Raw genomic sequence first — 19,778 nt, forward strand, 5'->3', positions numbered from 1 at the left:
TTTATCCTTGGGGATTAGAAAATTGTCCATCATTTCTATGACCATGCTTATGACAGGGACATTCCAGGGAATCCATGAATCTGACGTGTCCAGGGGTCTGGGGTCTTTTTAAACCCGGGCCTGTCCACAGTCCCTTTCCAACTTTAATAAGAGACTCGACTCTCCACTACTGGGCAACGCATAACCTGCCGCGAAGATTCGTTTCTGAAAGAGATTTTTTCCAGCGTGAAAGTGTCTATTAAGAAGTAGTGACTACATTTGTCAAGACACTGAAAATTAAAAAACGGGGACTGGCTGCCTTGTAAACTGTAAATCGGATTATTTCATCCATCATTGTCGTGACATAAGTGTCCTCTTAACAAGTGCATCCGAAGTGTCTTTCGTTTTTTGTCAATCCCTTCAAGGCTCTGAACTTTTCACTGCGGGGACGCGCTTGACACAGCTTTGTGAAACTACAGTGCAGTCAATTTCGCACTTTGGTACTACATCGGTATAAAAAGGACAAGACAACCGCCAAGATGACGAGCAACAACACACACTACGACGACCAGCTGCCGCCTCAGTACTACCAGGGCACCGATTTCGGGGACGAAGAGGAGGACGAGATGCCGGCCACAGAGAAAGACCTTGCAGAAGATGCGCCATGGAAGAAGATCCAGCAGAACACCTTCACCAGGTGGTGCAACGAACACCTGAAGTGCGTCAACAAGAGCCTCACTGACCTCCAGAGAGACCTGAGCGACGGGCTCAAGCTGATTTCTCTCCTGGAAGTTTTGAGCCAGAAGAAAATGTACAGAAAGTATCACATCAGACCAAACTTCAGACAAATGAAACTGGAAAATGTTTCAGTGGCGCTGGAATTTCTTGATAGGGAACACATCAAATTGGTGTCGATTGGTAAGTAGCATTCACCATTATTACTTTAGCATGTCTTAAACTACAAAGACAATCAGACAGTCCGTCACAGAGAGAGAGAGAGAGAGAGAGAGAGAGAGACGCATTTAATTAATTGAACGTAAGTTTGTGGCTACACTGGAGCGTGTCAATGCATGAACCGAAATGTATACTGAGTACTGACTGAGAAGTTTCACCGTGTGTTTGGTCCCAGCAGTGCAACGGTACAGGAATATTGGTCTAATGATGCTTTGTATAGTGTCTATTGTGTGCACAGGCAGAGCACGTTCTTGCTGGACCTTCTCAAAGTGGTGTAAAGTATGGAGATGACGTCAGCCAACGCTGAGGTGCCACTGAGAGCATTGCTTTAAAGACTTCTCATGCTTATCTGTCAGATGTGACCACATTTAAAAAAAAAAATGGTCATGCTGATGAAGCTTTGGAAACATTTTAATCACACACACTTTATCGCACCTCTGTAAAACTCTTTCTCTCTTTTACATACTCACACACAGATACACACACCCACTTGCTATGTCAACAACTATTTTTAGCAGCATCTGAAGCGCAGAGGTTCTGTGTTATAGGCAAGCATAGTCTTGTGTCTTGTGCTCGTGTGTTTTTTTGTCAGGGAATGACCATTTACCCATGATGCAGCACAAGTGCGAATGGGTCAGCCAACAGACTCTGAGGGCATGCCAGCTGAAGTGTTGAAAGACACTGGCAATAGTCCGGTCCCTTCTAGAAGGCCCACTGGCAGTGTCCAGCATTCTGGGAAGTGTCTACATTCACTGATGCTTGCCATCATCACCACACACCCTGCCATGCATGACTAAACAGCCCGATTTAGACAACCATCAAAATAACCAGACTTCACGCATTCGAGCTGAGAATGAAAACAGTTTATACACAGTCTAACAACTAGTGCGTTGGATACATGAAGTCATACTAAAAAATATAAGCATTTTCATATCATTGAGAGCATCACGGCAGTCTATCTGGTGGTGAATGACAGATAAGTGTAAAGATAGATAAGCAGTTGTTTTGCCCCATTGCGGAGTCTTTAAATAGACTGCTGATTGGGACAGAAGGGTTGGTCTGTGTCTGTCTGTGCATGCCTGAGGGGGGAGAACAGACTGCAAGGTCACGGCTGTAGGGCCTACCTTGTGGCCCGGACCAGAAATACATTTGGTCATTTAAGTGTGACCTATAACAGACATTATAACAGACCTATAAGAGGACAGTGTCGGATGTACACAGTGTGGCATTTGTCTGAGTCTTTGTGGTGCTCACTGGCTGTACCCTGACTGTTTAGCTTATCGTTTAAACATACAGTATGTGGATATACGCCTGCCTTGCTGATCACTTTTATTTCAGGTTATGAGCAGGGCAGAGTTGTTGAGTAGGCTGTTGATTTTTCCCCTAACCACAGCTGACGGGTTGTTTTCCCTCAGTCTCCAGGAGTGTCATGTAAAGTGAGCGTAAAGACAACTGAGTTTCCTCTCACTTTGGTGACACATGCAACATTTTGATAAAAGAATCTGCCATTAGACAGAGGCTCATCTGTCAACATAAAGACTCGTCTCACTGCGGCTGTGGTGTTCATTAAATGCCTGACAGTTACCGCTGCGGTGAAGCTGAGTGATGGCTCCCGACAGAGAGCGGTGAAATTCTGTATCGAATTGTTGCTATGGGCCAGGAGACAGTTATGAAGGCCCCACGGCGGGCGGGCGGGCGTCGGTGGAGGGGAGACTCCCTGTCTTGTGGTGGTGATGTCACCTCATGACAGAGGAATGTCCCATCATCCCGCTGAGGGTGGCTGTTCAGGGCTAGGGGTCACGTACACACCTTCATCTCAAATGGGGAGGTGAGGGCAAACAGGACTGTCCTTCGTGAAGTGAAGTCCTTCGTTATCCAAACACAGACTCATTACCTCAAACAATCGTGATATGAAACCCATTATACAGCATTTGATTCCCTTGATATTTTTTGACATTTTTACATAATCACATAATCACATAATCATGGAAACAGCCCTTTCATTTTCAGGCAGTATGTTCAGTTTTGTCACAGGTCCGAGAAAGCTGTTTAGCACACGTTCAATTATGTAGCTAGTGACAGGCCTTCAATGTATGTCAAGTAAAAACTATGATGCTCAGACAGTGTACAACATTCATCACTCCGTCTCCAAACATATGTTACTATCAGAGTGGGGCAACACATACTTGCAAGGGTGGGTGCCAGGGGAACGAAAGGGGGGAGCTTGGATTAATGGCTCTGCCAGAAGTATGGTTATTGGAGTAAGATATTGGTTCCTTGCGTTTCATGATTTGACTTTTTTGAGTCAAGTGGAAGCTTTTCAGGACTGTGTCATGGTTTCGTTAGGGCATAGGTTGAAACTGATCAGGCAATTATTTGGGTTATTTGGGTACTTCCCTATCCATACCTTCTCCTTCGTCAGTATCACGGATCCTCTGAAGCTTAACTTAAAACCTGAGATCTGCTAACCCCTCCTCTGTGTCTCCACCCCTACAGACAGCAAGGCCATTGTGGATGGGAATCTGAAGCTGATTCTGGGTCTGATCTGGACTCTTATCCTCCACTACTCCATCTCTATGCCCATGTGGGACGACGAGGATGACGAAGATGCCAAGAAGCTAACCCCGAAGCAGAGACTCCTGGGATGGATCCAGAACAAAGTGCCCCAGCTTCCCATCCACAACTTCAACAGGGACTGGAGGGATGGCAAAGCCCTGGGAGCCCTGGTAGACAACTGTGCACCCGGTGAGCACTCGGTGAAAAGGCACTGATGTGTTGAAATGATATTTGGGAGAAAAAAAATAGTTGATGAACCTGATACATGCATTGACATAATGCACGCTTTGGGAATGAACGTTATTCAGGTACTTGTGAATAGAACAGGTGGCCACCAGTTGGGCCAAGGGAATTCCTGCTTTAACTCCAACTCAATCATCAGTTTTTTTCGAGATGCCATCTTAGGTTCCTGTGGAAGCTTGGAGCCCTCCGAGAGATGGGAGTGCCGTACGTAATAGCCATACCTCAGAACATCCCTGACAGCTGGTCTAGACTGAGTGAAGCTTGCATGGAGTCCCTGCAGCTCACTGGTATAGACAGTCTTAGAATCCACCCCTAATTTGGACAAGGTTGTTCATGGGATCAGACCGGAGGAGATTTTGTCCGACTGCGGTCTGAAATAAAAGCCCTCACCCCCCCCCCCCCCCCCCCCCCCCAGTAGTACTTCACGACACAGAGAAGAGTCGTAAACTCCCATTTCATTAGGGATCTAACCGCAACAAGAGAAAGGGAGATGTCGTCTTAGCGTGTGTTTACTTGAAAGGGGCAGACATTAAACAGCTGCATCCAGGCCTCCTGACTCATGACCATACAGGGCTCCCCTCGCTGACTAACAGCAGAGACGGTGCTAACAAACACAGTGTCCAATGTCCCTGCTGAGAGCTCGAGCATAGTTTGTTAGCAGACAGCTAATTTCTCCAGACCCTTGGATCATTATACTGTAGATAATACCTCATTACCTTCATACCTCCTTAGGTGGAGTAAGAGTATCAAGCCCTTTTACTTGGCCTCTGGCATGGCATTGCATTTACCAGTACCAACCTTTTTTTTTTTTTACTCATATATATTTCATATACAGTATTAGCATTCTAGGCATGGACTTAGTCCCCTAAAAGTTTTCAACACAACAACAATGTGTTGTAGCAATAATAGGATGAACTCAAATTCCCTCTAATACACACACTGTGGAGTCCCCCTCGTCACCCATGCTAATCCAATTAGGATGTAATCTTATGCACTGTGATGCTCCTACTCGTGTTACCATGCTAGCTCACCTTCACTATTAAAGCCGGTGCGAAACAAAGTGCTTTGCGTCACACCAGAGCTCCTCAGATTACACTGTAGTAGTGTGCCACATCAGAGTGGCTCTGTTTCACGCGGTTACTGTAGCTGTGGCGACTGCTGAAGTAGCGTCTGGAACTATCCTTTCCTAAAATCTTTCCCTCCTGTTGGAATCCCCTATAGGTCTGTGTCCTGACTGGGAGACCTGGGACCCTAACAAGCCAGTGGATAATGCCAGAGAGGCCATGCAACAGGCAGATGACTGGCTGGGTGTTCCACAGGTAAGACCAACGCAGAACAGGTGGAGAGGCAGACGAAACGCATCAAGTTCAGAGATAACTCTCATTACAATGACACCATACTGTTAGTGAGGAACCTGCTTGTCTATTTCGGTTGTATGGATTTGCGTAGTTTGAAAAAGCTACATGTTTTGAATGGAGGTCTGCTTGACTGCTCATTGAAGCTTTTACTTCTCTGATGGCAAAATGCTAGCAACATTGTAATACCTCCATGTTGGCAGCTGTGCATTGTAAAGGGGGCATTCCGCGGATAGCGTGAGGTGTGTGTCAGAGAGTCCCACCCACTCTTGAGGAGGTGTGGGAGAGCAACAGCTCATGGTAAATCCTCTCCTCAGCTTAATGAGACTGCAGTCCTTAACCCCTCCATCCACGGCTGTAAATATAGCCACCGGAGAGCCTTGCTCTACTTTGTTACAGTATGTGTATTGCTGGGTGACTATAATTTTGTATCCTGTTGGAAAGGTTGAAAGTGGCAAATCTCTAAGGCGGTATACAATAGTAAAGAATGTTCCTGTAGTTTAACTGATTATTAGCATGTTGCTAACAATACAAAGGTCATGGGTTTGGTTCCCAGGAAGCATTCTAATAACTATATGACTTTACTATGAGTCACATTGGATAAAGAGGTCTTCTAAACAAATCGATGTAATGTATGGTTGTAATAGCCGTGATAAATAAATATATGTAGATGTTAATACCCATGGTAAATATAAACACACGGTTGCCTCACTAACCCTGATTTTTGTTGTCCAGGTGATTGCTCCGGAGGAAATTGTGGACCCCAATGTAGATGAGCATTCAGTCATGACCTATCTGTCCCAGTTCCCCAAGTCCAAGCTCAAGCCCGGTGCCCCCACCAAGGCCAGGCAGCTGTTCCCCAAAAATGCCAAAGCCTATGGGCCAGGTGAGCTAATAGGCCTGAGTTGTCTGTCTGAATTGGCCTGTAGTCTGGTACTGTAGTGACTGTGGTTTTGTAAAACATGTGAAAATATATAGGTTAGTCTTTCCTTTTGTTATCAGATATGAATAGGCTGTAATGCTTTGTTCTTTATGTCTTTTGAAATAGGTATTGAACCCCATGGTAACATGGTGCTCAAGCCTGCAGAGTTCACAGTGGAAACAGTTGAGGCTGGGCAGGGTGATATCATTGTATATGTTGAAGATCCAGAGGGCCATACTGAGGAGGTTTGTTGTAATTATAAATGAAGCTGGATTATAATGATCTTCCATTTAAATTCTCTAGCTTGTGTCTAAAACTTGTATTCACTGTTGACCTCTCGGCTCTTCCAGGCTAAAGTTGTTGCCAACAATGACCCAAAAAGGACATACTCTGTGCGCTACGTGCCTAAGGTTGCTGGTCCTCACAAGGTAACTACAATTATTCTTGCTTTGGTGATGTTATTTTCCTCAATAATCAAACCCCTCAGTACTTGACTTCCAGTGGTATGACATGAACTTGGCTGTCTTCTTCCCCAGGTTAAGGTGCTTTTCGCTGGTCAGAACATCGATAAAAGCCCCTTCATGGTGAATGTAGGAAAAGCCATGGGCGACCCCAACAAAGTTCAGGCCCGAGGTCCAGGGCTGGAGCCCGCAGGCAATGTGGCTGCCAAGCCAACCTACTTTGACATTTATACTGCAGGTAGGGAGAAAAGACACTAGGTGGCCAGGTTGTCTTTAAAGGACTCTTGACAGACATTAATGTTGCTTTGCAATAAAAACATTCACAGTTATAATTCCATAGTCAGCAATCTCACTTCCTACTGGTTCCACACCACATAACATTGTTTTGCAGGCGCTGGTGAGGGAGATGTTGGGGTAGTCATTGTTGACCCCCAGGGCCACAGGGACACAGTGGAGGTCATGCTGGAGAACAGAGGTGACAATGTGTTCCGCTGCACCTACAAGCCCATGATGGAGGGCCCCCACACCATCCATGTCACCTTCGCCGAGCAACCCATCCCTAAGAGTCCCTTCCCAGTGCAGATCTCCGAAGGTGAGGCCCAGAACATTACATCCACACACACGTCTTTAAACGCTTTCATTTGACCTAGGGTGCTCTGTTTCCCTTGATTTTCTATGTCATTACTCTCTTCACTGTTGCTGTATTGACTGGAGGGGAACATTTCACCTGTCTGTCATTTTTAGCTCCCCCGAGTGCCTCCGCTGCGGGGCCCGCGGTGCAGATTCTCCCGCAGTCTGTGCGCACCCTGCCTGCGGATCAGGCTAAGAAAGGTGCACCCAAAGCGCCACCGAAGCCTGGCCGACCGGGTTAGTACAGGTTTTTGGGGGCGAGGCCCGTGCCCTCCGCGCCGGCCATGCCAGCCGGGCCTCACGTTCCGCCCATCAGCATCTCGCTTCCTGTGTCTGGTGCCTGCCGACACCCGATAGCCATGTGATGTGTCCTGTGCTTGGGTCCATCTCTGGCCCATGTGATGTGTCCTGTGCTTGGGTCCATCACTGGCCCTGCTTGCGGCAGCTTGACGCATCTTTGAGGCATGCTGAGAGTAGGGAGTGGAGGGAGGGGGAGAGGACTTGTGGGAGAGTGTAAGGATGCTTTCTTGCTTGGGAGAGAGAATTATTAGAATATAGGGAAAGATGATTTCCCCCCCCCTCTTAGACTGTCTCTGAAGTGGTGATTATTTTTTGGGTGAGCATGTATAAAAGAAAACAGAAAAAAAGTTGATATTTACACGTTCATTGTAGTACACAGACATTTGCACGATGCACAGATTTCACTTGGGATTGTGGTCCTACATGTTGTTTTGTTTACAGTTTTGAGAAATGTTTGTTGGAGTGACTCAGTGTTGTATGTAGTTCTGCACGGACCATTGTCACGTTTATGTCAGAGTCCGAAAGATGCGCTAAGTGTGGTGCATTATTGTGTTGCCGCCAATTTATATTGCTTCCATCTTCAAATAAGTCAACTTGAAGGTCATTTGTCCATCGTGAAGCAATGTGTTCGTGTTAGTGTCAGTCATCTGGTCTCAGATCTGTCCTCGTGCTCCATGTCCATCTATGCTGCTGTCTCTGTGAGGCAGCTTATGTGCACTTCCAGCAGCACTAAGCCTTCTCCTCACTACTAACCATGCTGTCAGCTCACGCCGTTGCCAGTGGCTAGAGCCTGATGACTTTCTGACCGTCTTCTTTCTCTTTGCTTTCATCCATCAGCTAGCAACGCTAACGCCTGCAGGGCTACTGGCCGAGGCCTCCAGCCTAAGGGGGTTAGAGTGAAGGAGGTGGCTGACTTCAAGGTTTTCACCAAGGGAGCTGGAACTGGAGAGCTCCAGGTCACAGTGAAGGGTCCAAGTAAGAAGCGCCTTTATTGCACGAGCCCATTGTTATTGAGCTAAATGACATTAAATGTCCACGATAATGATGGTGAGGAGGACTGTAGTGTTAATGCAGGCTGTATGCTGTATGTTCTCAGATGGAGCAGAGATACCTGTGAAAGTGCGTGATGTTGGGGATGGTGTGTACGAATGTGACTACCAACCTTTACTGACTGGAAAATACACAGTCACCATTACCTGGGGAGGACAGCCCATCCCACGCAGGTGAGGACACTTTTGCCACACTTCCTAGTACATACTGTAAATATTTTTTGCATACTGAGCACAGTTAAATACTGAGTGATGATTATGAGTTCATTGTTCTATTATCTTTGGTTTGACCCTTCCCTTCTCTGGGACCCTTAGTCCATTCGAGGTGGAGATCAGTGTGGAAGCAGGCCAGCAGAAGGTGCGTGCCTGGGGTCCTGGCCTGGTGACTGGAATGGTGGGCAAATCAGCTGACTTTGTGGTGGAGGCTATCGGCACCGAGGTTGGAACTCTAGGTATGAAACACAGACTGCCGTGGGAAATACAATTAAGACTCATCCCCCCCAAGACCTGAAGTGCATGACCTAACGGGACTGTGATTCACCTCAATCTCTTCCCCTCTGTACAGGGTTCTCCATTGAGGGTCCCTCCCAGGCTAAGATTGACTGCGATGACAAGGGGGACGGTTCCTGCGATGTGCGTTACTGGCCCACTGAGGCCGGCGACTACGCTGTCCATGTCATCTGTGATGACGAGGACATCAAGGACAGCCCTTTCATCGCTCACATTCTCCCAGCCGCCAACGACGTCTTTCCCGAGAAGGTCAGTGCACTTAAAAAACACGACAGGCACCTCATAAAGTGAGCAGACCTCAGAGTCAGCAGGTCAAAGTGCTTATTTACATTACAGGTCAAAGCCTTTGGACCCGGTCTTGAACCCACTGGCTGCATCATCAACAAGCCTGCAGAATTCACCATTGACGCCCGCCAGGCTGGAAACGGCAAACTCAAGATCTACGCCCAGGTAACCCACGAGCCTCCTGCGTGATAAAGATAATATCACCTTTGGAGACCATCTCTGTGTGAGCTGCTCTAAAGCTCAGCTTTGCTTTTGCAGGATGCAGAGGGCTGTGTCATCGACATTCAGATCACAGACAAGGGAGATGGCACGTTCTTCTGCGTGTACATCCCCACCAAACCCCTCAAACACACCATCATCATCACATGGGGCGACGTCAATGTTCCCAACAGCCCCTTCAGGGTAGGTCTATCTTGGTCCTCATTCCTCCAATCTCAAACTGGACTTTGGAGAAAGTATAGCTCAATAACATTTACCTTAACCCATTACTCATTTACCTTTTTATGTCCATTCCCGCAGAGATGAAATACGTATTAGCACTCTCTTGCTGTGTAACTAATACTTTTAATATGACTTGATCAAAAGTAATGTTTACTGTTTTGCTCTTCATAGGTTCTGGTTGGTGAAGGATGCCATCCCGAGAAAGTCAAGGTGTATGGACCAGGAGTGGAGAAGACTGGCCTGAAGGCCAATGAGCCCACCTACTTCACTGTAGACTGCAGTGAAGCAGGCCAAGGTATGCTACACATTTGAAATCTGTGTTCAGTGCAAAGATCTAGTGAGCACTGTCACTCTTTTTGTGCCTTTCATTCTGTAATTGCAGTTGAAATAATCTACTATTCAACATCTTGTAATGATGTACACCACAGGTGATATCAGCATTGGAATCAAATGTGCTCCTGGAGTGGTCGGTCCTGCTGAGGCAGACATTGACTTTGACATTATTAAGAATGACAATGACACATTCACCGTCAAATACACACCCCCTGGAGCTGGGCGTTACACCATCATGGTCCTGTTCGCTGAACAGGTAAGATGAACTGAATTGGTTACCTGCATCGGTTTAATAATAGATTAAAAGGACTGTGATTTCAACAAACTTTCTCTTATTTTTCATATCCTATTGCTGTGTAGGAAATACCCACCAGCCCCTACAAAGTCAAGGTGGACCCGTCTCATGATGCAGGCAAAGTTAGGGCAGAGGGCCCTGGACTCAATAAGACAGGTGAGAAATGGAAACCTACACGCTGGGCCCTCAACACAACTATCTCAAAGAAACATTGAGTACAAGCACACTGACAACGCAGCTGAGGACTCACTCTGTACTCTCTCTCTCCCTCTCTCTCTCTCTCTTTCTCTCTCTCTCTCTCTCTCTCTCTCTCTCTCCACAGGCGTTGAGGTGGGCACGCCAACTCATTTCACCATCTTCACCAAGGGCGCAGGAAAGGCCAAGCCCGAGGTTCTCTTCACGGCAGCCGTGAAAGGAGAGGCCGTGAAGGACTTTGAGATCATCGACAACCACGACTACTCGTACACCGTCAAGTACACTGCCCTTTATCAGGTGAGGAGGACTGTGAGCGTGTGCAGAATGTGAACACTCTCCTTTTGGCTCCCCCTCTTCTGAGCGTCTGACTGCCCTCAGATATTTGTACATTAACACAACTGGCATAACTCTGAGCAATGTTTACCGTCTGGGTGACCAGGGAACCTGTTTTCCCAGCTGATCCCTCCCATCCATTTGAACCCTCCCACCAAATGCCATCTACCATGCCTGTGGGTTTCTCTCATTCTTCTCATTCTCATTCTCATTCTCTCTCTCTCTCTCTCTTTCGCTCTCCTCTCCTCTGTGTCTGTGTCTTCCTGCACGGTACGTTTGGGGCTCCGTAGGGGACCCTGACCATCTCTGTCACCCATGGTGGAGACCCCGTTCCCAAGAGCCCTTTCATCATCACTGTGGCCCCTCCTCTGGATACCAACAAGGTCAAAGTGCAAGGACTCAACGAGAGTAAGTACTGAACAGAGAAGGAGCAGATACTCTTATGCACACACATACTGGGCATAGGACAGTGACGGGCTACAGCACTGGAGGAGAAACACACAGGCAAAGAGACTTAGCCTGGAGAGTTTATTTATTAAGAACCATCTGGGATTTCTGTGTTTATTAACATTATAAATACAAATAAACCACTGACACTGATATTCATTACAGATAATACTCACCCACTCAAAATACATTACTCATATGCTCAAGCATCCTGTAATTAGGCTGTCTGTCTGTGGGTGTGTTTTGCAGGGGTCGAGGTCGGAAAGGATCAGGAGTTCACTGTAAACACCAAAGGTGCTGGTGGCCAGGGGGAGGTCGGCGTGAAAATAACGTCACCCTCTGGGCGACCAATCCCATGCAAGCTGGAATCAGACAAGGCCAATGAAGCGACCTCTGTGAAGTACATCCCACCCGAGGAGGGCCCTTACAAGGTGGACATTACCTATGATGGGAACCCAATCCCAGGGAGCCCGTTTGCTGTGGAGGGGGTCATGCCTGCAGACCCCTCAAAGGTACCTATAATATAGTACATGTTACTTTATAACAAAATTAAAATTTTAAAATACATTTGTCAGGGCGTTAGTAATACAGCACTGGGCATAGATGTCACGACTCACTGTCCTCATCTTACAGTAAATCAGATTTATCATGTGTCATATTTCACCCCTCTCTCTCAGGTGCGTGCTTATGGCCCAGGATTGCAGGGTGGCATTGTGGGTCAACTGGCACCCTTTGGAATCGACACCAAAGGCGCTGGTGCTGGCGGTCTTGGCTTGACCGTGGAGGGGCCCTGCGAGGCCAAGATCGAATGTCAGGACAACGGTGACGGCACCTGCTCTGTGTCCTACCTGCCCACCGAAGCTGGAGACTATAATATCAACATCCTCTTCGGTGAGGCCCACATCCCTGGCTCGCCCTTCAAGGCTGTGGTGCGCCCTGCCCTGGACGCTGGCAAAGTTGTGGCCAGCGGGCCAGGCCTGGAGCGGGCAAAGGCTGGCGAAGCAGCCACCTTCACCGTGGACTGCACGCGGGCTGGCGAGGCCGAGCTGACCGTGGAGATCGTTTCCGAGACCGGGGCCATGGCAGAGGTGCGCATCCAGAACAACAAGGACGGCACCTTCTCAGTCACCTACACCCCACCCTTCCATGGAGTGCACACCATCACCATCAAATACGGGGGCCAGATGGTCCCCAAATGCCCCATCCGTGTCCAGGTGGAGCCAGCAGTGGATACCACTGGGGTCACGGTCTACGGCCCAGGAGTGGAGGCCAGAGGTGAGAGCCAAAGTCTGGGTTTGTGTGTGAGCTCTAGTGGTGGGGTGGGGTAGTGACACATTGACAGTGCAGGTGCTCATCTCGTGCGTGGAACAGTAGAACATGGAGATGGAACACTGGCCCCTATTGTTGACGGTTTCCCCTTCTGTTCGCAGGTGTTCTCCGTGACGTGACCACACACTTCATCGTGGACGCCCGGGCCCAGACCAAGAGCGGGGGAAACCACGTCAAAGCTCGTATCATGAACCCCTCGGGCAACAACACGGACGCCTACCTCACCGACAAAGGCGACGGGACCTACAGAGTGGAGTACACTGCATACGAAGAGGGTAAGCGAAGAACACAAGACCGCACTGGTGTTTCGGCCAATTTGGCTGCCAATGAAAGGATTAAGTTTGAAGGCAGACAGAGCTGTGCTTTGATGATTTATTTGACGTGTTCTTTTAGAAGGATTAGACAGACACATGATCGGGAGTGCTGGAAAGAGATGTGTGAGAAAAGAATGAGGCTGAGGGATGTGAGGGAGATGACTGTCAGCAGGTGTTGTGTGCTGCCAGTGTTGTGTGGTAAAGAGGGAGAGAGGGTTACAAACACTGAATGAGGCAGGGAGGGGGGAGTGATCTCAGGGCTTTGGGAGAGAGATGGGGGGTGGGGTGGGGTGGCGGTGGCGGTGGTGAGGGAGAGATAGAGCGTGTGTGGTTATAAATAGGAGGTGTGCCGGGAGCGGAGGCTCTTAAACTCAGACAGGTATGTGTGTCATGCCAGGGTCCAGCAGACCGAAGGACAGAAAGGCAGCGTTTAGTCATGTCCGTGGCTCCCTCGCCTCTCTAACGCAAACAAGTGTCCAGGAATAAAGACTGTAGATATGTCTGCTAGGCTCATCTCATGGACATAACTAAAGTCCGAATAAACTGCACACCAAAATCTTTACATACATTCATCTAAAAAAGGGTTTGTGGTGAAACAAATTGGACACTGCACAGGTCATTGTGAGATATTTTCATATTTTATATATTTTCTATGCTCCAATGGCTGAAATGAGCATTTGTTTAATGTATATATAATGCGGTGCAGAAGTGTAAGGCCTCCCTGTGCTTTGTTTAGGTATCCATCTGATTGAAGTCCTGTACGATGATGTTCCCATTCCCAAGAGCCCCTTCCGGGTGTCTGTGGTGGAGGGCTGTGACCCAACACGTGTGCGTGCCTACGGGCCCGGCCTGGAGAACGGCGTCACAAACAAATCAAACGGCTTTACAGTGGAGACAAGGTATGATAGGGAAAAAAATCTGCCTCTCAAATACATTTCAGTGCTCACATGTTTCTACCAGCATGGTGCAATAGCAAACCAGTCTCTTACTCCTTTTCTCCTTCTCTCTCTCTCCCTCCCTCTCTCTCTCTCTCTCCCTCTCTCTCTCTCTCTCTCTCTCTCCCTCTCTCTCTCTCCCTCTCCCTCTCTCTCTCTCTCTCTCTCTCCCTCTCTCTCTCTCTCTCTCTGTGCCTCCACAGAGGTGCTGGCACTGGTGGTTTGGGCCTGGCCATTGAAGGACCATCAGAGTCTAAGATGTCCTGCAAAGACAACAAGGATGGAAGCTGCAGCGTGGAGTACGTGCCCTTCACTCCTGGCGACTACGACGTCAACATCACCTACGGAGGCCTGCCCATCCCAGGTACTCCTCCACCACACAGATTGCCGTTCTTGCATGTCCTACTCTACCCAGTAAACTGATGATGAGTAGAGCACGTACAGCAGGGATAGTCCTCATCCATCCTGTACGATTTTCAGGCAGTCCATTCCGCGTGCCGGTGAGGGACACAGTTGACCCCAGCAAGGTGAAGTGCTCTGGACCCGGACTGGGCCCTGTGGTGAGAGCTCACGTCCCACAGGACTTCACTGTGGACAGCAGACAGGCAGGACAGGCTCCCCTGGATGTGAAGCTCTTTGGCCCATCAGGTAAAAGCTCAACCTCTGCTGAATGCTGTGAAGACATATCCTCAGACATTTCTTTCTAGCTAACGATTTGATCAAGCTCTCTGTGTTTTCCAAGATTTAGGCTTCCTGCGTGTTTACCAATTTCACAATTGCTTATGATTGTCCTTTTAGGGGCTACTGAACCTGTTAAAGTCATGAACAATGGCGATGGAACTCACACAGTGAACTACACACCTGCCCAGCAAGGTCCCTATGCAGTGTCTGTCAAATATGCTGACCAGGAGGTTCCACGCAGGTGGGCATAGACCCTTTACCCCTTTAAGTCCTAATGCATCGGCAATAGCGAAATGCTTTTCTCGTAATGAACACTTATATTCAGAAGTATGACTAAATCACCTTTCTCCTATATTCCCCTCGCAGTCCATTCAAGGTCAGCGCGGGCCCAGGGCACGATGCCAGCAAAGTCCGTGCCAGTGGTCCTGGCCTGGACACCTCTGGGGTGGCCGCCAGCCTGCCGGTAGAATTCACCATCGATGCCCGCGATGCCGGGGAAGGGCTTCTCACCGTCCAGATCCTGGTAGGGTTCCTCTTTTCACCGCCTCCTGCTCCGACCTCCACGAGACTGCTCCTGTTTTATCTGTTGTTGTTATTAACATGGAATCTATTTGTATGACAGGATCCTGAGGGCAAGCCTAAGAAGGCCAGCATCCAGGACAACATGGATGGCACCTATACTGTGTCCTATCTGCCAGATATGATTGGCCGCTACACTATTACCATCAAATACGGTGGCGATGAGATTCCATACTCCCCCTACAGCATCCAGTCTCTGCCCACTGGCGATGCCAGCCAGTGCCTTCTCACAGGTAAGCTGCCAGCCAGATCTCATTCCTAATGCCCTGAAATGACTCCTTTTGTCGTTTTCATTATAACGTGACCACCAGGAATCTCTTTAGATCGAGCAGTAAAGAGATTACTAACACTGTACCTTTTCTTCACTTCTAGTGTCCATTGGAGGACATAGAGTCGGTAAGCTGCTCTTGACTACTCCTCGGTTGTGTTACATTAATGTGCCATGCGTGATTGTCTATATAGCACCATACAGTACTCTTGATTGTTGGTGGACATTGGTGAACATTACTGACACATCCCCTTTTCACAAGCAGCAAGCCTTGGGCCCAAAATGCAGATGGCTGAGGACACTGTCATCACGGTGGACGCCAAGTCTGCGGGGAAGGGCAAGGTCACCTGCACAGTGCTGACTCCCAATGGCATGGAGGCAGACATGGACGTGGTGGAGAACCCAGACGGCACCTTCGATATCTACTACACAGCGCCAGAGCCGGGCAAATACGTCATCACCATCCGCTTCGGAGGGCAGCACATTCCCAACAGCCCATTCCATGTCACTGTGAGTAATGTCAGTAAGTGTCTGCCCACTCTTTCCATATCCTACCAGAGCTGCTTGCTAATAGAGATCCCTGCTCCTAATCCCATTAGGCTACAAAGGAAGCCATCCCTAGAGAAGACTTAGAAGGCATGTTCCGCCCCCTCAACCTGGTCATTCCCTTCACCGTGCAGCAGGGAAAGATTACAGGTAAGGCCACTCCCTCTCCAGCCTGGTCTAATTCCATTTGTCCAGCCAGCCTTTGCACCTCAGTCATACATGGATATACAGTACATGCTTACAAACCCAAAAGATCAAGAGTTTCTTTTGGTTCTTTTTTTCTTTTAAGGTGAGGTGCGTATGCCTTCTGGGAAGAAAGCATGCCCTCAGATCACAGACAACAAGGACGGCACCGTGACGGTGAAGTACGCTCCAACTGAGAAGGGCCTGCACGAGATGGACATTAAATATGAGGGCAACCACATCCCAGGTAAATGAGCTCCTTCGATAAATCCTGGAAAGATCAATTTTCAATTGTCCTTCAGGGCCTCTGATGTTTTTGCCTCTTTCTCATTCATCACACAGGAAGTCCCCTGCAATTCTATGTGGACGCCATGACCATTGGTCAGGTGACAGCGTATGGTCCCGGTCTGTGCCACGGCACTGTCAACAAGCCAGCCACCTTCACCGTGGTCACCAAGAACGCTGGAGAGGGTAATCTCATTATAAACCCGTCACTTACATTAACATACGTTAGACCAGTGAGCGTGGCAGAAAAGAATACAATGTTTGTGATATTCTGCCAACTTCTCTGCCCTCTTAGGTGGTCTTTCCTTGGCTGTGGAAGGACCTTCAAAGGCAGAGATCACCTGCAAGGACAACAAAGATGGAACATGCACTGTGTCTTACTTGCCCACGGCGCCCGGTGACTATAACATCATTGTGAAGTTTGACAACAAGCACATTCCTGGCAGCCCCTTCACTGCCAAGATCACAGGTACAAAAAAGATCAGATATGTATTACTCTGGGCTTTAAAACATCGTGGCTTTTCACCGGCGATATGTTCTACATCTACTTTTATTTTGTCTCTCCGTCTCCAGGCGACGACTCCCTCAGGACGTCCCTGCTGAACGTCGGCACAGCAGCAGACGTCTCACTGAAGATCGCAGAGACAGACTTGAGCTCTCTGACGGCCAGCATCAGAGCACCTTCCGGCAAAGAGGAGCCCTGTCTACTGAAGAGACTGCCCAATAGGCACATCGGTGAGCATTCTCCTTAGCCTTCCTTTTAGATGGTTGTTATTTAGGTAGTACCTCCAAATCATCAGAACCCAAAGAAACGCAAGGTTTAAATATTGTATACAGTATATCATTTCATGCTGCAGTGGCTCCCTTCTAGTTCACGTATGTTAAATATCTCCACTCTCTCCTTCTGCAACACAGGAATCTCCTTCACTCCTAAGGAGGTGGGTGAGCACGTGGTTAGTGTCATGAAGAGCGGAAAACACGTGACAAACAGCCCCTTCAAGATCATGGTGGGAGCATCAGAGATCGGCGACGCCAGCCGAGTCAAGGCTTTCGGCAAGGGCCTCGTGGAAGGCCACACTTTCGAGGTGACTGAGTTCTTTGTGGACACCAGGAATGCAGGTGAGGCAAAATAGCAACTAGTATTTAGAAAAATCATTCATAGAAAATCAAATGTTATGTTCATGGTAGTCATATGAAAACCCATGTCTCAACCATGACTTTCTCTCCTGCCTTCTCCTCAAGGTTATGGCGGCCTGGGGCTGTCTATTGAGGGTCCGAGTAAAGTTGATATTAACTGTGAGGATATGGAGGATGGAACATGCAAGGTGTCCTACTGCCCTACTGAGCCAGGCAACTACATCATCAACATCAAGTTTGCTGACAAGCACATCCCAGGTCCGTTTTTTTAAATCCACATCCTCCTGAGGGAGGAACCAGCTTACTCTTACGGTGCACTAGCACTGCAGTGGAGACACCCCTCTAACTGTCCTCTGTCCTCTGTCCTCACAGGAAGTCCTTTCACAGTGAAGGTGACAGGAGAAGGGAGGATGAAGGAGAGCATCATGAGAAAGAGGCAGGCTCCCTCTGTTGCACCTGTAGGCAGCACATGCGACCTCAACCTTAAAATCCCAGGTGAGGACCACAGGCTAAAATGAGCATACAACACAAGTGACCACTGACCGGTGGTCATAATTTGTTGACTGAAGCAATAATCCAGTGTCTCCAGCAATGGACATTATTCCTGATCCACCTTTGCCTTTTGTCCTCGCAGGAAACTGGTTCCAGATGGTCTCCGCTCAGGAGCGCCTGACCCGCACCTTCACGCGCAGCAGCCACACGTCCTACACGCGCACGGAGCGCACGGAGATCAGCAAGACGCGTGGCGGCGAGACCAAGCGGGAGGTGCGCGTGGAAGAGAGCACGCAGCTCGGGGCTGACCCCTTCCGGGATGTCTTCGGAGACTTCCTGGGCAGGGAGAGGCTGGGCAGCTTCGGAAGCCTGACCACCAGAGCAGAAGGTAAGCAAGAAAAGCGGCCCCGTGGATACACTGCGTTATTTCTACCGACACCTAATGCCATTTCGATTTTCATAGCCAGTCAAACAAAGGGGTAAAATTACACATCTTTTGACTGTGGTCATCAGATAGTAGTCACTGTCACATGTGTGCCTGCTAGATTGTGTGCTCTGGTGGGATGCCAGTGGGCTGGAGCCAGCAGAGGAACAGTTTCAGCTCCTGTCATCTGTAATGGTGTGCCGGCCCCTCCTCTCTCTCTCTCTCTCTCTCTCTCTCTCTCTCTCTCTCTCTCCGCCCGCGGCGGAATTTAGTGCTGATTATTTCGAGGCCTAATGCGGTGGTGGACTGGAAAATATGATGCAGCCCCCGCTGTCGTCCACTGGGAATAGGAACTGCAGTGTCAGGGGGGTGGCAAGGAGAGAGAGATAGATAGGGGGAACAGAAAAAGGAGTGAGAGACTTTAGCGTTTCAACGTGTTTAAATTGGGTGTCGCTCAGGGAGTGGAAGATAGAAAATGAGCTTCCCACACACATTGATTCTTTTCATCTTCTCACTCTGTATATTGTAGGCCTATTGATCAGGATAAACATGGTGATTTCATGACATTAATCTTTAGGTGACATTAATCTTTAGGAAAGTTGTGAAATATTGGGCTATTATTCCTTTGGGAGGGAAAAACCCCACTTAAATCAATGTTGTTTTACCAGCAGTGCTTGCAATGTGAGCATCCTTACACTTCTTTCCCTTTCTCTGCCTCTAGGAGAAGCCGGGGTGCAGCCACTGACCGCTCAGGTGACCAGTCCTGGGGGAAAGACCGCAGATGCGGAGATTGTGGACGGAGGAGACAGCACCTACAGCGTGCGCTTCGTGCCCCAGGAGATGGGCTCCCATACTGTCCACGTGAAGTACAGGGGCCAGCACGTGCCCGGCAGCCCCTTCCAGTTCACGGTGGGGCCCCTGGGGGAGGGAGGGTCTCACAAGGTGCGGGCCGGTGGCACTGGATTGGCCAGAGGAGTGGCTGGAGTCGCATGTATGTACCCCACCCCCACCCCCACCCCTCAACACTAAACAAACTTCTGCCAAATGAGCACTGTTCATTTCTGCTGGATGGGAACAATCTATTTCTTATCCATGACCAATTTCTCCCAATGCCTCTCTCATGGTAGCTGAATTTAGCGTGTGGACACGAGAGGCGGGTGCTGGAGGCCTTTCCATCGCAGTGGAGGGGCCCAGCAAGGCTGAGATCTCCTTTGAAGACAGGAAGGACGGCTCCTGTGGAGTTTCTTACATTGTGCAGGAACCAGGTAAGAGAGAGAGAGGAAAACAAAACCAAACACAGGGCTGGGAAGAGTGAAC

At 48.8% G+C, this 19,778-nt stretch overlaps 1 protein-coding gene across 2 annotated transcripts in view; it reads left to right on the forward strand.

The window, feature by feature from the left end:
• The first annotated feature begins 42 nt into the window (after window positions 1–42).
• LOC105910408 (filamin-C-like) overlaps window positions 43–19,778 on the forward strand; it is a 23,970-nt gene continuing 4,234 nt past the window's right edge. Inside the window, exons 1-42 of one of the 2 annotated variants that reach the window (XM_012839120.3) lie at window positions 43–897; window positions 3,430–3,678; window positions 4,954–5,051; window positions 5,823–5,973; window positions 6,136–6,254; window positions 6,360–6,437; window positions 6,546–6,708; window positions 6,862–7,062; window positions 7,215–7,337; window positions 8,238–8,375; window positions 8,497–8,623; window positions 8,765–8,901; window positions 9,015–9,208; window positions 9,296–9,409; window positions 9,503–9,646; window positions 9,857–9,980; window positions 10,114–10,274; window positions 10,379–10,469; window positions 10,636–10,805; window positions 11,132–11,249; window positions 11,538–11,800; window positions 11,966–12,563; window positions 12,719–12,892; window positions 13,668–13,830; window positions 14,070–14,230; window positions 14,347–14,514; window positions 14,665–14,788; window positions 14,914–15,070; window positions 15,170–15,359; window positions 15,499–15,522; window positions 15,660–15,904; window positions 15,994–16,090; window positions 16,230–16,370; window positions 16,466–16,594; window positions 16,704–16,877; window positions 16,982–17,143; window positions 17,324–17,527; window positions 17,651–17,803; window positions 17,918–18,040; window positions 18,180–18,425; window positions 19,183–19,452; window positions 19,589–19,726. In XM_012839120.3, the coding sequence (XP_012694574.2) occupies window positions 519–897; window positions 3,430–3,678; window positions 4,954–5,051; window positions 5,823–5,973; window positions 6,136–6,254; window positions 6,360–6,437; window positions 6,546–6,708; window positions 6,862–7,062; window positions 7,215–7,337; window positions 8,238–8,375; window positions 8,497–8,623; window positions 8,765–8,901; window positions 9,015–9,208; window positions 9,296–9,409; window positions 9,503–9,646; window positions 9,857–9,980; window positions 10,114–10,274; window positions 10,379–10,469; window positions 10,636–10,805; window positions 11,132–11,249; window positions 11,538–11,800; window positions 11,966–12,563; window positions 12,719–12,892; window positions 13,668–13,830; window positions 14,070–14,230; window positions 14,347–14,514; window positions 14,665–14,788; window positions 14,914–15,070; window positions 15,170–15,359; window positions 15,499–15,522; window positions 15,660–15,904; window positions 15,994–16,090; window positions 16,230–16,370; window positions 16,466–16,594; window positions 16,704–16,877; window positions 16,982–17,143; window positions 17,324–17,527; window positions 17,651–17,803; window positions 17,918–18,040; window positions 18,180–18,425; window positions 19,183–19,452; window positions 19,589–19,726 (7,183 nt within the window). In that variant the 5' untranslated portion in view covers window positions 43–518. The remainder of the gene's footprint in view (window positions 898–3,429; window positions 3,679–4,953; window positions 5,052–5,822; window positions 5,974–6,135; window positions 6,255–6,359; window positions 6,438–6,545; window positions 6,709–6,861; window positions 7,063–7,214; window positions 7,338–8,237; window positions 8,376–8,496; window positions 8,624–8,764; window positions 8,902–9,014; window positions 9,209–9,295; window positions 9,410–9,502; window positions 9,647–9,856; window positions 9,981–10,113; window positions 10,275–10,378; window positions 10,470–10,635; window positions 10,806–11,131; window positions 11,250–11,537; window positions 11,801–11,965; window positions 12,564–12,718; window positions 12,893–13,667; window positions 13,831–14,069; window positions 14,231–14,346; window positions 14,515–14,664; window positions 14,789–14,913; window positions 15,071–15,169; window positions 15,360–15,498; window positions 15,523–15,659; window positions 15,905–15,993; window positions 16,091–16,229; window positions 16,371–16,465; window positions 16,595–16,703; window positions 16,878–16,981; window positions 17,144–17,323; window positions 17,528–17,650; window positions 17,804–17,917; window positions 18,041–18,179; window positions 18,426–19,182; window positions 19,453–19,588; window positions 19,727–19,778) is intronic. The other variant, XM_012839121.3, reaches the window with a different exon arrangement.

The sequence above is a fragment of the Clupea harengus genome, chromosome 3 (genome assembly GCF_900700415.2).
Source record: "Clupea harengus chromosome 3, Ch_v2.0.2, whole genome shotgun sequence".
NCBI classification, from domain to species: domain Eukaryota; kingdom Metazoa; phylum Chordata; class Actinopteri; order Clupeiformes; family Clupeidae; genus Clupea; species Clupea harengus.